Source organism: Geotrypetes seraphini, chromosome 13 (genome assembly GCF_902459505.1).
Source record: "Geotrypetes seraphini chromosome 13, aGeoSer1.1, whole genome shotgun sequence".
Taxonomy (NCBI): domain Eukaryota; kingdom Metazoa; phylum Chordata; class Amphibia; order Gymnophiona; family Dermophiidae; genus Geotrypetes; species Geotrypetes seraphini.
In genome coordinates this window covers 70,473,427-70,488,941 of record NC_047096.1, presented here as the reverse complement: position 1 = coordinate 70,488,941, position 15,515 = coordinate 70,473,427, and the positions used below count along the sequence as shown (strand labels likewise).

At 43.6% G+C, this 15,515-nt stretch overlaps 1 protein-coding gene across 1 annotated transcript; it reads right to left on the bottom strand.

Annotated features, from left to right (window-relative positions):
* Positions 1-1,661: 1,661 nt before the first annotated feature.
* Positions 1,662-2,911, bottom strand: RPRML (reprimo like). The gene has a single exon (XM_033919292.1). It carries the CDS (start codon positions 2,453-2,455, stop codon positions 2,117-2,119), a length of 339 nt encoding a protein of 112 aa, XP_033775183.1. The 5' UTR covers positions 2,456-2,911; the 3' UTR covers positions 1,662-2,116.
* Positions 2,912-15,515: the final 12,604 nt, after the last annotated feature.

Sequence of the window (15,515 nt, the reverse complement as noted above, 5' to 3'; positions counted from 1 at the left end):
GGCAGGGCGGCGAGAGGAGAATCGGGCGAGTTGGCTCATAACTTGCTGGCGCCCGATATTTTTAGCTCACAGCGAAAAAAGTTTGCTCACAACACCCGCCCGCTTAGAGGGAGCACTGCTAGAGAGATGTCTGTCTTTTTTTTTTTTTCTTTGTCTCTCTCTCCTTGGACGCTGTCTGTCTATCTTTCTTTCTGTCTCTGTCTCCCCGTCCCCTTGCCTACCTATATTTCTTTGTTGCACCATGCCTGCCTGTCTCTCCGTGGCCCCCTTCCTATGTCCATAGTGTCCCATCCTATGTCCTTAGTGCCCTCAATGCCTCCTTTCTATGTCCTTAGTGCCCCTTCCTATGTCCTTAGTGTCCTCAGTGCCTCCTATGTCCTTAGTGCCCCCTCCTATGTCCGTAGTGCCCCCTCCTATGTCCTTAGTGCCCCCAGTGTCTCCTTCCCATGTCCTTAGTACCCCTTCCTACGTCCTTAGTGCCCCTAGTGTCTCCTTCTCATGTCCTTAGTGCCCCCAGTGCCTCCATCCCATGTCCTTAGTGCCCCCAGTGCCTCTGTCCTGTGCCCTCAGTGCCTCCTATGTCCTTAGTGCCCTCAGTTCCCCTTCCTATGTCCTTAGTGACCCCAGTGCCTCCTTCCTATGTCCCCCCTCACTGCCTTCGAGACTTTGTCCTACCTCCCCAAGTCAGCCTGCCTGCCTGCCTCCCATCCCCCTGAGCAGTAGAACCCTTGAGCAGCATCTTTCCATTTCTACCCCTCCCCATCCCCCCCATACAGTAGAACCCGGCATTTTCTATTCTTCCCTTCCATCCCCCTGTACAGTAGAACCGTTGAACAGCATGTTTCCATCTTTCCCCACACCTGCCACTACCGCCGCCGTGCAGCAGACCCCACTGGCCCTCCCCTCCGACCCTCCCATCGCGGCCTTCTACTGCCCATGATTTCCTCTGCCGCGTCTCTGTCTAAATGCTAACGGCGTGCTAATGCATCCATTATATCCTATAGACGCGTTAGAACGCATTAGCATTTAGGGGTCCGCACGCTAGTGCATCTTAGTGTGTGCTAAATGTTAATCTGTGCCAACGTGTCCATTATATCCTATGGATGCACTGCCGCATGTTAACATTTAGTGCGCACTTATTTAGCAAATGCTAAGATGCACTAGCGCACCTTAGTATGCGCTAAATGCTAGCGCGTCCATTATATTCTATGGACATGTTAGCATTTTAGCGTGTGCTAATTTTTAGCATGCGCTAAGACGCACTAGTGCGCCTTAGTAAAAGGACCCCTAAGTTTTGCAATATTATTTTACCTCTCTTGTACCTAACACAAACACTATTGTGGTCATTAAAAGAATTCATATGACAATTGGTATTTTAACCGGAAGGAAACGGAGTAGTCTTATAAAATATAATTTCTCCTGGAAAATCAAATGTAGGACAATTAAAATTTCTGCAAAAAAGAAAAAAATGCCAAAAGATTTTCAAAACAGTAAATATTATCCCCCCGAAGGGTAAAAGTTTCAGAACAACTACTTCAAGGTAACGAAAGCATTCCAGAGATTACAGAAATACAAAACAGGCATGCTTTTTTGTACAAACAGTGCAAAAACAGATCAATATATTTTAAAAAATGCATTTAGCCATTAAAAAAAAAAAAATCCATGCTTTTAAAACTTTAATGTTTATATTTATAACAGTATTCAGTTTGAGGTCAAAAGGGGAGGATTTTTTTGCAATTTTCAGCATGCATCCCTCAATTCAGTTATAACATCGCCAATGTTTTAAGTCCTTCCTTTGTCTTCCAAAAAAATAACACACAAAATCCTCTCTTTGAAAAGTAAAAACATTATCCAATTTGAATGCGCAATAAAAGTAAAGAGATTTAGGGTGCTTGTTTCTTGCATTTTTTTTCCCCTTGGCATGCAAAACGTGATAAATACAAATCTTGGCATGCAACACTCTTTGCAGAGTCGTTCATTGGATAAACGTTTAGCAGTTCACGGCACAAAAGAACCGGAAATGGCCAACATTAGCATTCCAGTTCAACAAGGATGGTATTGGCCAACTTTGTAGAGCGATACGACACCGTACTGCCGTTGTCCTTTTTGTTTCTTTTCAATAGAGACCCATTATGACAGCTCCGACATCTTTGGAGGACCTCCTCTCTTTCACCAGAAAGTTAATCATGCTTTCTGATTTGATCAGCAAGTTACATCCCAAAAAGAACACACCAAAGACCACAGTCAAGGAGAGGACACAGAGAACGGCGATTTGAGCCACTCTGGTAACGAACATGTTTCGTTCATCGGGGTCTAACATCAAAGACCCTCCATCGTTGGTCACCACCGAGGTGGAGGTCTCATTGCAGCAGCCCATCAAGGTCCCCAAGTCTTGGCTTCTATTGGAGTACACGCCTTGCTCCATTACAGCCCCGTTAAATAAGGTTCCGTTCATTTCACTGGTGCCCAGGAACTTCCACCAGAGTTTTCGGAGGAAAAGGACTCAAGTTCCGGCCGACTCCGGAGGAAGTGCTTTGAAGGGACACCAAGATTGAGAACCCAAAACTTCAGAAGGACCAGTAGGAGAACAGGCGGGCACGTACCAAAGCAGAAAAGAACAAGTCCAGACAGATCAGTAAGGAAAGTGTGAGAGGCAATTCTTCAGATATGGGAGAGAAGAATGAATTTCCTAGAAGCCAAACAAAGTCCAGCTGCAGTGGAGAAGCAGAGAACGTGCAAACCATGTGCTGGATTGCCTCTTCTTGTTTGGGGGAAAAAATAACAAATTCCTTGTTCTGGGGTTGAGGTTTCCTCTCCTTATTTCAAATAAAAATGAAATTACAGCAATCGGCACTGGCAAAAAAAGAATTACTGGCCAGGGTTTGCTGCAATCCTGTACCGTTCCGGCGGCTCTGGATGCTGCTAACTTTAGTCCTTGAGTAGGAAGCTGAGCGTGTTTATAAGGCGCTGGAGCCAACCATCAGGTTGACAGGTAGGGGGGGGGAGAGGGGAATCAGGAGCACTCCACGTTCTGGGTGGACCCTCCGGGTCCCTCCAGAGGTTGCGAAGTCAGAGCTGTTGCGGTCGATCGCGGGGCAGGGGGGGTCTCGGTCTCTGTCGCTGGAGGCGTTTCGGGCAGAGGAGCGCGGCTCTCGCTCCCATCCTTTCCGGAGGATCGGAGCTAAGAGGGAGATGTTGTGGCTTGACAGTGGCTGCATCCTGAAGATCGCTTTTGTCTGCAGCCCCCGGGCATCCCACCAGCGGGGGGGGGGGGAGGGGGGGGGGAGAATGATGAGCTTCTCAACACGTGGATGGGTGTGCTCTCCCCCCCCAGCTCACAAATAAAATGAGTGCATCCACATTTCTGCCACCCTAGAAAACTGTATGATGGGCATAAGTGACAGCTCTGTGGGTATAGTGGATGCTTAGCATCTCCGCCCCAGTGAGAGCAAACTCCTTTTTAAAAATTTTTTTTAAAGATTACTATGACTGAGTTCAAAGAAGTGTGGGATGAACACAGAAGATTTAGAATCAGAAAATAATATTAAATATTGAACTAAGGCCAGTACTGGGCAGACTTGCACGGTCTGTGTCTGTGTATGGCCGTTTGGAGGAGGATGGGCAGGGGAGGGCTTCAATGGCTGGGAGGGTGTAGATGGGCTGGAGTAAGTCTTAACAGAGATTTCGGCAGTTGGAACCCAAGCACTGTACCGGGTAAAGCTTTGGATTCTTGCCCAGAAATAGCTAAGAAGAAAAAAAAAAAAAAATTAAATTGAATCAGGTTGGGCAGACTGGATGGACCATTCGGGTCTTTATCTGCCGTCATCTACTATGTTACTATGTTATGTTACTACAAATGCAGAAATAAGATAACCAAAATACCTCTGTGCAGCAATCAAAGATATCATTAAAGAAATGAGCAAACAAACCAGTAGAGGTCCAAGGCCCCCCCCCCCCCCCAATATAAAACACCATCTGATACCACAAGGAACCCTTCAGAGAGAACTATCCCTACATTTCTTCTTTATTCCCTCCCGCATCAACCCCCTACTATTTCCATCCGTCCATCCATCCCCCCCATCCCAGAAGCAAACCTAGAATTTAGCCCATTCGGCTACAGTTTTGATCTATTGAAAATGGAAAAATGTGTGGCAATCTAAGAAAAGGTACCAAGTCTTAGTGCATGCTTACTTGAGAAACAAGGCAACAATGTCAGTCAGGTTTTATTAACATTTTGTTAATTGAAAGGGGGTATATCTCTGGCAAAGGAAATGTAGAAAGATGTGGCTTGTTGCATTTTATTTTTCTTTCCAGCTTATGATTTATCTTTCATCTTATCTATTGTTTTGCCTTTTGTCTTTGTTTTGTTCTATTTCTATCATTTAAATTTCTCCAGAATTCTACTGTTCAACGGCTCCCCCTTCTGCTTCTATTCCTTTCTCTCCTCTCTTCTACCTTCCAAAGTATTTAGATCAATGCTGTCTTGTTAAAATGTTTATTTTATTTTTATTTTTCCTCTAACTCTACTTTTCACTTCTCTATTACCCTCCAGGTACTTTAGTTAGATTGTGAGCCTTCGGGACAGTAAGGGAATTTTTCAAGTACCTTTCTTATTTCTAATCTTAATGTATATTTTCTGTAAACCGCTTAGAACCTAACGGATGTAGCGGTATATAAGAAATAAATTACATTACATTACATTTGAATCAGCATCTTCTTGATTACTTAGCCAGCTGAATAATTCAATGTCTAAGAGTTTGTTTATTTGATTTTATAGCCTGTCCTCCCAGAAGAGCCCAGAATGGGTTACAAGTGGAATGTAAAATGACCATTCTCGAAAAGTACATCTAAAAATTTTCTTTGGAGTATAAATTGGAGTAGACTGAGCACTGTCTTCTTGCAGTAGTTGGACAATTATCATGCATGGAAGGATAAATTTGGCATGAGTGTTTGGAATATTTACAGTTGCACATCAGTTTTAACTACCCTGTTTCCCTGATGGTAAGACACTGTCTTATTTTTTTTGGAAGGCCAAAATATGCTCTAGGGCTTATTTTCGGGGGGATGCCTTATTTACATTTTTTTCTAAAAAGGGGGGGCTGTCTTATTTGACGGCTGAAGAATCGGTCGGCCGAAAAATCGTACCGTGTATGGCCAGCTTTATCCATCCTACCATATATTGTACCATTTAATGTCCCCAATGTTCTCCATCAGGGAAACACAGTAAAGAGATTATTCTGTAGTGCAGCATCAGAGGGGACTTGACAATGTGAAACCATTGTTTATATACCGTATGCATTTTAAACAGGCTTTATATACAGTAAGTGGTATTGCTCGCAGCAAAAGAAACCTGTCTGCGTGTCTCACTTTTGGATGTTCTGGCCGTGAACAAACTCCTGCAGTCTCCGTTAGGGAGGGATGAGGGAAGCTGCCTGCGTTTCCTGGCGCGGAGTCACGTGCGCGCGCTGCAGTCCTGTCACTTCCTCCTCTTCACTTCATGACGAGGCGCGGCACGCAGCCATGGAGGCAAATGCGGTAGACGGAGGGACCACACGGAGTCACCCACCGTACCACCCGATTCGGGTAAGCGCAGGTATCGGTGGGTGGCTTATTTGCGGGGGGGGTGCCTTATTTTACATTTTTTTCTAAAAAGGGGGGGCTGTCTTATTTGATGGCCCTGCCTTATCATCGGGGAAACAGGGTATTATTCTCAAGATAACATAGGTGTTGGGCATTTACAGACTAATAGAACAGTTTTAACAATAAATCACTAATTCCGTATTCCTCTAACAGAACTTTAAGATCAGAGAAACAGCGCTTATTAACAATTCCCTCATTAAAAATAATTAATACACGTCGACAATATATCTTTTCAGTTACAGCGCCCCAAACCTGGAATTCTCTCCCCATCCACTTACGTGAAGAATCTAATTTGGACAAATTCAAAAGTAATCTTAAAACTTTTTTATTTAACGACGCTTTTATTATTTAATTTTATTCGGTCTTTTCTTCTATATTTTTACAAGTTTCAGAATCAATTCATTTTATTGCTAGAATATTTTTTTTTAATCTTTTCCCCTCTTATCCCACCCATATGTGTTTTCCCTTATTTGTTTCTTACTCTGCTCAAATACATTGTAATTTCTCCCCCTACTTATCCTAATGTTTCCAATTAGTCCTGCAATTAATTTGTATTGTCGTGTTTATTTGTTTTTTGTAACTTTTATATATTGTAATTTTAAACATGTGTTAATCGCTTTGAAATTGATAAAGCGATCAATCAAATATATATTAAACTTGGAAACTTGGAAACTTGGAAAATAGGAATTTGCTGGCAGGTTGAGATATATGTAGGGTCTGGTCTGACTTAGCTTGGGGATTGGAGTAGTCTTTGTGGACAGTGCTAGATAAATAGATGGGCTTTTATTACTTTCCTGAAGCTAAGTATTCCTGCTAGTGTTCTGATGGTAGGCGGGATTTCATTCCATAATTTTGGCAAGAACTGGGAATAGACTCGTTTTCTAGCTGGAGGGCCATAAGTAAAAGAAACATCTAAGTGCGATTTAGACATAAGGTGCTGGTTACCCAAAGTCAGCAGCAGCATAATCCCTCTTTTACAAAGGTGTGCTAAGCTTTTTAGTGCACGCTAAATATTAGCACGCGCTAAACACTAACACGTGCATGCTATCCTATGGACGCGTTATTGGTTAGTGCACGGGCTGATTTAGCACGCGCTAAATCCACACTAAAACACAGCGCGCCTTTGTAAAATGTCCATTCTTGAAAAGTGCATCTAAAAATTTTCTTTGGGGAAAATTGTCTCTCTGTACGGCCAGGCATTTGATAGTCCAGACCACCACTACGTCTATCTTTATACCACATTCATGACCAAAAATTTGTCCAAGTCCTAAACGCAGTGAGCTGTAAGATAACGGACCAAGTGGCAGCTTTGCAGATTTTCTCAATAGGAGTAGATCTGAGGAAAGCCAGAGAAGCCGCCAGAGCTCTAACTTTATAGCCCGTGACTCAACCCTGCAGAGGGAGACCAGCCTGAGCATAGCTGAAAGAGATGCAAGCAGCCATCCAGTTGGAGATGGTTTGCTTGGAAACAGGATCGATGGAGATGAAAAGTTGAGGAGCAGTTCTGTGAGGTTGAGTGCGTTGCAAGTAGAAAACTAAAGCACGTTTACAGTCCAGAGTATGAAGTGCTATTTCTCCAGGATGAGAATGAGGCTTTGGAAAAAATACTGGAAGAACAATGGATTGATTGAGATGAAATTCTGAAACCACTTTAGGTAAGAATTCTTGAGTACGGAGGACCACCTTGTCATGATCGAATACTATGAAAGGTGGATCTACCACTAAAGCTTGTTGTTCACTGACATGTCTAGCAGAGGTGAGTGCAATGAGAAAAACCACTTTCCAAGTGAGATATTTCAAATGAGCTGAATCTATTGGTTCGAATGGAGGCTTCATCAATTGAGTAAGAACAAGATTGAGATCCCAAACAACTGGATATTGAAAAATCCTTTCATAAATTTGGAAACTATAGGATGAGCTGAAAGGGGTTTCCCTTTGACAGGCTGATGGAACACAGCAATTACACACAGATGGACTCTAATAGATGTGGATTTGAGGCCAGAGTGAGATAAGTGCAGCAGGTAATCTAAAACTGAAGACAAGGAGGTAGATTGTGGCTCCTTGTGATGAGTAGTACATCAAGTAGAAAATATAGTCCATTTCTGGGTGTAACACTGCCTAGTGGACGGCTTCCTGGAAGCCTCTAGAATGTCCTGTACAATTGAGAGAACTGTAGAGTGGCAGTTAGGTTGAGAAGTAACAAGCTGTTAAGTGTAGAAACTGCAGGTTGGGATAAAGTACAGACCCCTGACTCAGTGTAAGCAGAGAGAGAAATACTGGTAGAAGTAGAGGCTCCCTGGTGCTCAGTTGAAGTAGAAGGGAGTACCATGGTTGTCTGGGCCACCGAGGAGCTATCAGAATCATGGTGGCGTGCTCCGTCTTGAGATTGACAAGAGTCTTGAGAATCAGAGGGAACGCATAGAGAAACTGATTCGTCCATTCCAGAAGGAAAGAATCTGCCTCGAGGCGATGAGGAGAGTATATCCTGGAGTAGAACTGAGGCAGCTTGTTGTTGTGGGGAGACGCAAAGAGTTCTATCTGAGGAATTCCTCACTGAGCAAAAATGTGATGTAGAGGCAAGGAATTGAGTGTCCATTTGTGAGGTTGTAGAAGACAACTCAATTTGTCCACCAGACAGTTGTGCTGCCCTTGGATGTAGACAGCTCTGAGGAAGGTGTTGTGAAGGATTGCCCAATTTCAAAGCTTCAGAGCTTCTTGACAAAGATGGGGAGATCCTGTTCCTCCCTGCTTGTTGACATAATACATGGCAACTTGGTTGTCTGTGCGAATGAGGACTACCTGGTCGTGAAGAAGATGCTGAAAAGCTTTGAGAGCATTGAAGATCGCTCTGAGTTCCAACAGATTGATGTGACATTGACGATCCATGCTGGACCAATGGCCTTGAGTACAGAGACCATTGAGATGAGCCCCCCAAGCATAGTTTGAAGAATCTGTCATGAGAATCTTCTGATAAGGGGGCGTGTGGAATAGCAAACCTCTGGAAAGATTGGAAGAGAGCATCCACCAGTGGAAAGATTGTCTCAACGAAGGAGTTACTGTAATGGGTTGAGAGAGTGGGTCGCAAGCTTGCTGCCACTGAGATGCCAGGGTCCACTGATGAATTTGGAGGTGAAGTCTGGCAAAAGGAGTCACGTGAACTGTAGAAGCCATGTGACCGAGAAGAACCATCATTTGTCTTGCCGAGATTGATGTGAGGGAAGACACTTGTTGGCAAAGGTGAATGAGAGTGTCCTGACGTGATTGAGACAGGAATGCTCTGAGTTGAACAGTGTCCAGTATGGCTCCAATAAACTAGTGTTTGAGAAGGACATAACTGGGAGTTTGGAAAATTGATTTTGAACCTCAGACTTTGGAGAAACGTAATAGTCCATTGGGTCGCTACAATAACCTCCTGATGAGACGATGCTTTAATGAGCCAGTCGTCCAGGTGTGGAAAGATTTGAAGGCCCTGCGTCCGCAGGGCTGCAGCCACCACTACTACCACTAGGCACTTCGTGAAGACTCTGGGAGATGAGGCAAGGCCGAAAGGATGGACCCGGTACTTAAGATGGAGATTCCCCACTCGAAATCTCAGGAATCTGCGAGAGGCTGGATGAATTGGGATATGAGTATAAACCTCCTTGAGATCTAGAGAGCATAACCAATCGCCTTAATCCATCAGTGTTGGAAGAGAAAGCATGCAAAACTTTTCTTTGACAAGAAATTTGTTGAGAGGTCTGAGGTCCAGGATAGGTCGCAAATCTCCCGTTTGCTTTGGGACTAGAAAATAAAAACCCATGTCCCGTTGGGTCAAGGGAACGTCCTCGACAGCTCAGAGGCAAAGAGCCTGAGCTTCCTGAAGAAGAAGGAGAAGTTGCGACATGCTGGAAGGAAACTCTCTTGGAGGGAGATCTGGTGGAACTTGAAGAAATTGAAGTGAGTAACCCTCCCGAATGATTGCGAGAACCCAGAGGTCTGATGTAATCTGCTCCCATTGTTAGTAAAAATGATGGAGCCGACCTTCTATGGGAAGAAGAAAAGTCTGATGGATGCAGGTGGACGTTATGCTCAGACTTAGATTGTCAAAAAGACTGCGCTGGTTTAGCTGCAGCAGGAGTCTGGGGTTTTTGTTGACGCTGCTGCTGTGGTTGTTTCCTAGGCGGAGGCCTGTAGAAAGCTGGAGTGGATTTCTGTGGATATCGACGTGGAGGTGGCCTATAAGGCTTGGAAGCTGGAGTTTTAGCCGTAGGTCGAATCAAAGAGGCAAAGGACTGCTCATGCTCTGAGAGACGCTTAGTGGCAGCCTCAATGGAGTCATCATAGAGCTCATTACCTTGGCACGGTAAATTGGTTAAACGATCTTGCAAGTTAGGGTCCATGTCCACAATGCGTAGCCAAGCCAGACGCCGCATTGATACAGCAAAAGAGATGACATTTCAAAGGCATCATAAGTGGCTTAAAGCATGAAAAGATGTATTTGAGAGAGGGTCTGCTGAAGTTGTTGGAACGCAGGCAACCGGTGTTCAGCCAGATTAGGAAAGAAGTAGGGCATGGTCTTAATGCAGTACTTTAGATAGGATGTGAACATGAAGTTGTAATTCAAGATCCTGTTTGCTATCATGGAATTCTGATAAAGACAGCGTCCAAATTTATCCATTGTGCGGCCCTCTCTGCCTGGAGAGACGGCAGCATAAACCTTGGTGGGGTTAGATTTTTTAAGAGATGATTCCACCACTAAGGATTGCGGCTTCTCAAACCCTTTACAAGGAACTGTGTGGTAACGAGATTCCATTTTAGAGGGGATAGCTGGAATTGAATAAGGAGTCTTGAGATTCCTGAGAAAAGTTTGGAAGTCTTATGGTGTCCTTTGGCGGAAGAGGCAATACCATTTCAGCCAAATATTCAGGAGTATACTTAGACTCAGATTGAAGATCAATCTGAAGAGCCTTACTCATATCAAAAATGAATCTTGAAAAAGATGTGGATTTTGAAGCCGAAGACTCCTCAGGAGGAGAAGTAGAGCGAGACCTAGGCGCCACTCAGTAAGATGGAGAAACCTCCCTGGAGTATTGAGAAGGCATGTCTGTATCCAACGTAAGAGTCACAGAAGAAGCTCCGCCGTGTGATATAGGCGGAGTGAGAGAGTGCTTATGTTTAAGAAGCCTTGATGGAGAAGTCCCAGGAGTATGAGGAATTGAGAGCCTCGACTGGTGCCTCACAGAGACAGGTGAAGGAGGATCCCTCGTAGATGGTCTTGAGAGAGGAGAAGCACGAGGCGTTGAAAGCTTCAGAGTTCGAGGCCTATGCCTAGGCTTGGAAGGAGTCTTGATGGGCCTCGACGAACTAGGCATAGGAGACTCTGTACTCTTCCGAGGAGACTCTTTAGTCTTCTTTGAAGCGAGGTGCCTCAAGGACGAGGAGTGCTTTGAGTGAGGCCTCGAATGAGGCTTGTCCCCCATGTCTCGAACAGGGTGAGTAGCTGGAGACTCGGACCTGGAAGGATGAGGTGAGGAGTCACTGGAGGACAATGGTCGAGACCGATGAGGTTTTGCTCGAGGTGCCTCAACAGAATGCTCAGGCTGGCTCGCAGAAAGCAGGGTCGAGGCAGGGGCAAGCTTGGCCAAAACATTGGTAAGCTGCGTGGTCAGTATAGCTTGCAGCATGTCCTCGAAGACAGGCACTGAGACCAATGACTCTGGTCTGGAAGTTACAGCAGTGTGCTCCATTGAGGACGACCTCGAAGATGAGTATTCTCTATGTTTGGAGGCACGCTTAGAAGGAGGTCTCGTAGAGGCCGGCACGACTGCACTCATTGCCTGGATTGCCTGAGATTCAGCTGGTAGCGTAACTGCAGAGGAAAGAGGAGACTTGCCTGAAGTAGAGATCTTTACAGGCACAGCAGATGAGGCCTTCGAGGACAAGGGTGATCTGCTCGAGGTCAAGGACTTGGAGAACAAGGCCACAACGGGGGTTGAGGCCGAGGCCTTTTCTACAGACTGCTCCATAGGACCAAAGAGCTAGAGGATCTTAGCACGATGCCTCCGGAGAGCTTGTTTTTGAAGAGTAGCACAGCATTGGCAGGACTCAGGACAATGTTCAGGCTCCAAGCACTTGATACACCAACGATTGTGGTCAGTGAGAGAAATAGCCCAATTACACTGGCTACACTTCTTGAACCCGGTAAGAGGCCAGACCATAGGAAAAAATATGGCTGCAAACAAATGAGGGCCGGTGGCATGGCCTGAGCCGAAGCCCCGCTGGACTGAAACCGTTTTAGGTTTTTTTAAAAGAGACGCGCTGCACAGCGACTAGAAAAGGAACAAAATTAATAAAAAGAGAAAGCCACGGTGCGAGAAAGCAACTCAAAAATCAGCAGAGCTGAGAAAACAGGTGCTTCTGGCTCCGTGGAAAACTAAGAACTGAGGTACCTCACAGGAGACGCACGACCTACGTTCAGCGGGAGGGCACTTGCGCATGCGCGGTGCTGCACTCGCGAACTCTTTGAAAGTTCTACAAACAAGTCTGCTTGCGAGGCTGTCCGCTACAGGGCTCCTTGGATGACATCATCCACATGTTGAGAATATGCTACACTTATCCATGATGGATTAAATAATGAGATTGAGTGGCCTTTAGTATGAGTGTCTCTGATGATGTAATCACATTTTCCACGTAGTGTTGGGCAGGTGGATTTTAACTCTGGCAGCTGCATTATGTTACTATGATTTCTCGGCATTTGTGCCAACTTCCGGTGACTTTCCCGGCTGGAGCTCTGTCTGCATAGCTGTCCTGTAAGCAACTTTACTTTTTAATTTTTGATGTCTGATATTTCATATTGTATTGTATAGTTCCTTCAAATCTCTTGTTTTTAATGTGGCTGTTTTGGATGCGTTCTTACAATTTTTTTCCGTTTCATTTATTATAATCCACTGCGGAGTATGATGCTGTTTCATTATTGCTGAGTGCAGCAGCTGCATTTCTCTGCTTGCATTCCTTCTGAAGAAAATTTAGCAATTGAAACTCGGCCTGAGTAGAGGAGTGGGATATTTATTTTGTATTTATTTTGCATGGACTTTTAAAAAAATTTTTGATTCTATTTTTGTATCACTCTTTTGTTTTGTGTTGTGGAAACTTTTATTGAGAATAACGTCGGGACTGTGCACTATTGTCAATTCTTTTTGAAGATCTTTTGGACTGTGAGTACCTATCTCTTTCTCCATGTTGTTTGGAGATGTTGGACTTCTGATACCATCGTAAAACAGCTTCTGGAATTCAAATAAGTGATTATCTTTATATTCTTTTAAGTCCTAATATTTTGGCTTGAAACTATGCTTGGATATATTAGAATGTTTCATGCAACTATACAGTATATGTAACTACTGAGTGAATGCTATCTTTCCTTAGCAATATCTGTTAGCCAATTGGAGGGTCTTGATAAGGATGGAATGGTCCTTTAACTCATTGGTCTTGAATTATTTTGACCAGTGTGTGGGGGTGCTGAGCACATACACTATTACACTATAAATATATAGGTCTATTTTTTAATGTTTATTATTTTTATTATACTTTTTGATATCTTTTTTTTTTTTATATAAAGCATTTTCTTGATGGATATTTGTTTCTGAATGCTGAGCTAATTTTTACATTCCCCGTATATTGTTTAAAGATAAGCGGTGAACATTATTATTTGAAATGAAATATTGTGGAGCTTCGGCAATTTGTAAAAACTTTAAACACTGGAAAACATCAAAACAAATGTGCCAGTGAGAATGCCAGCAACAAATACTCAAGGGAGAAGTGATTAACTGATTGAGTGCCACTTCTGAAGGCCTTTTAAATATATTTTCTCTGCCTATGATTAATATGTTATTGTGGTTGGTTCCTTAGTGGATGTTAATAAAGAAGTGTCATAAGGGTAAGAGTTAAAAGGGGGTGGGAGTATGGGACACAAAAGGGCCATTCCAGATCCTAGTGATATACAATTATCAATTATGACTACCCAACCCCACCATATCACATCCACCAGGTCCCAGCCTGCCAAATCCTGTTTGGTAGATTTACTAGTCTTCCCAAAATTCAATTGATATGCTTCTCGTAATCTGAATAAATTATGAATGCCCAGATACAGTAGATGCCCCATATTTATTTTAAAAGGAAAATCAAGACTCGCTTCTGAGCCTGACAGGTGAAACAAGAATGTCTCTGTCTTATCCACATTGACTTTAAAACCAGAGACTTCCCCCCAAAGTCAGCCAATTCCCACACTAACACACCCACAGATCTTACAGGGTCCTGAGCAATTACGAATGTATCATCAGCCTATAATACAATCTTATAGGATTCCCCTTGCACCTGAATTGGTTGAATGATCCTATTCATTTGGATTCAATAGTTAAGGAGTTCCATGGTGACTACAAATAACGTTGACAATGGTGAATACCTCATTGATGATGATGGGTACCTTGATGTAGAAAAATTCTATTAATGACTATGGAGCTTTTTGGTGCTTTATACAGTTCTTTCACCCAAGTGAGAAAAAGTGTTCCTAGGTCCATCTGCTACAACAATTCAGATAGCTCATGTTACCCTGTCAAATGCTTTTTCAGCACCTAACACTATTCTGATTATAGGAATCTTACTGGTCTGAATAAATTCCATTAAATCTATCACTCATCTAATGATGTCCCCCATAAATGAATCCAGTTGGATCCCAACTCAAATCAAGTTGCCAAAATTTTGTCAAACATCTTCATATCAGTGTTGAGACAAGTCATCTGATGATAACTAGTCCACTTATATGCATCCATCCTTGGAAAAGCGTCACGAGTGGAGTGCTGTAGGGTTCAATGCGTGGACCCGTGCTCTTCAACATATTTATAAACAACCTGGAAATTGGTACGACGATCGAGGTGATTAAATTTGCAGACGATCGAGGTGATTAAATATTCAGAGTAGTGAGGACGCAGAAGTATTGCGAAGACCTGCAATGTGACATAAACATGCTCGAGAAATGGGCTGCGACATCGCAAATGAAGTTTAATGTGGATAAATGTAAGGTGATGCCGGGAGGGCGACACTAACAAACTGCCTTACAGTATGTGCTGCCTTACAGTGAGTGAGGGGGGAGTTGAAGCGCTTATGCACACTCCTGCCAACCACGGACCTATGGATCACGGATCACGCAGGTAGGAGTGCGCATGTGCACTTAGCGTTATTATAGTAGATATTTTGCAGTGCAGGTTTTCAGTGAAAGTTAATGCTTTTCCTCTCTACGCATATATATATTAAAAACAATTCCTACTAACAGCAGGACTGAATCAACCAGCTCTGAACATCTGGAGCCAATGGGCAGCCCCAAATGTGGAAATGCCAAAATCCATAGCAAAACACAGAATGCCAGCTGCAACAGAATTAAGAGCTGGGCTGAGCTGAGTCAACTTGGAGCCTGCTTGAATATATTGAATTTAGACACATTGTAGTACTGAAAGGCCACATAAGGGGGCAGCATTGGAACAGAATAGAATGATTTTTCCCTAAAATGTAATGTAAGAAGAAGGAGGACTGGAAAGGCAACAGTAGGGGCTCAAAAGAGCCAAGAGCTACTGTCAGAGTCCTTATGTCTTTACCCTTTTCATTTTTAATCTTATTGGTAGGAACAAAGATACTCAAGCCCAGATTCTGAAAGCAGCGCTGGTAGGTGCTCTATTAGTACCTAATTAATTGTACCTAATGGCATGGTAATTGGCCATGCTGTTAAAAAACAATTAAAACCAAATTAAAAGAAGTGGTGCCGGAATCACGCCTATGCAGACATGTGGAGGGGCATAATTGAAAGCGACGTCTAAGTCCGTTTACGTCCATCTCGCAAGTCGTCCAAA

What these genes read in the sequence shown, in the direction of transcription:
- RPRML (XM_033919292.1), bottom strand. Translation starts at nt 2,455, where the DNA reads ATGAACGGAACCTTATTTAACGGGGCTGTAATGGAGCAAGGCGTGTAC.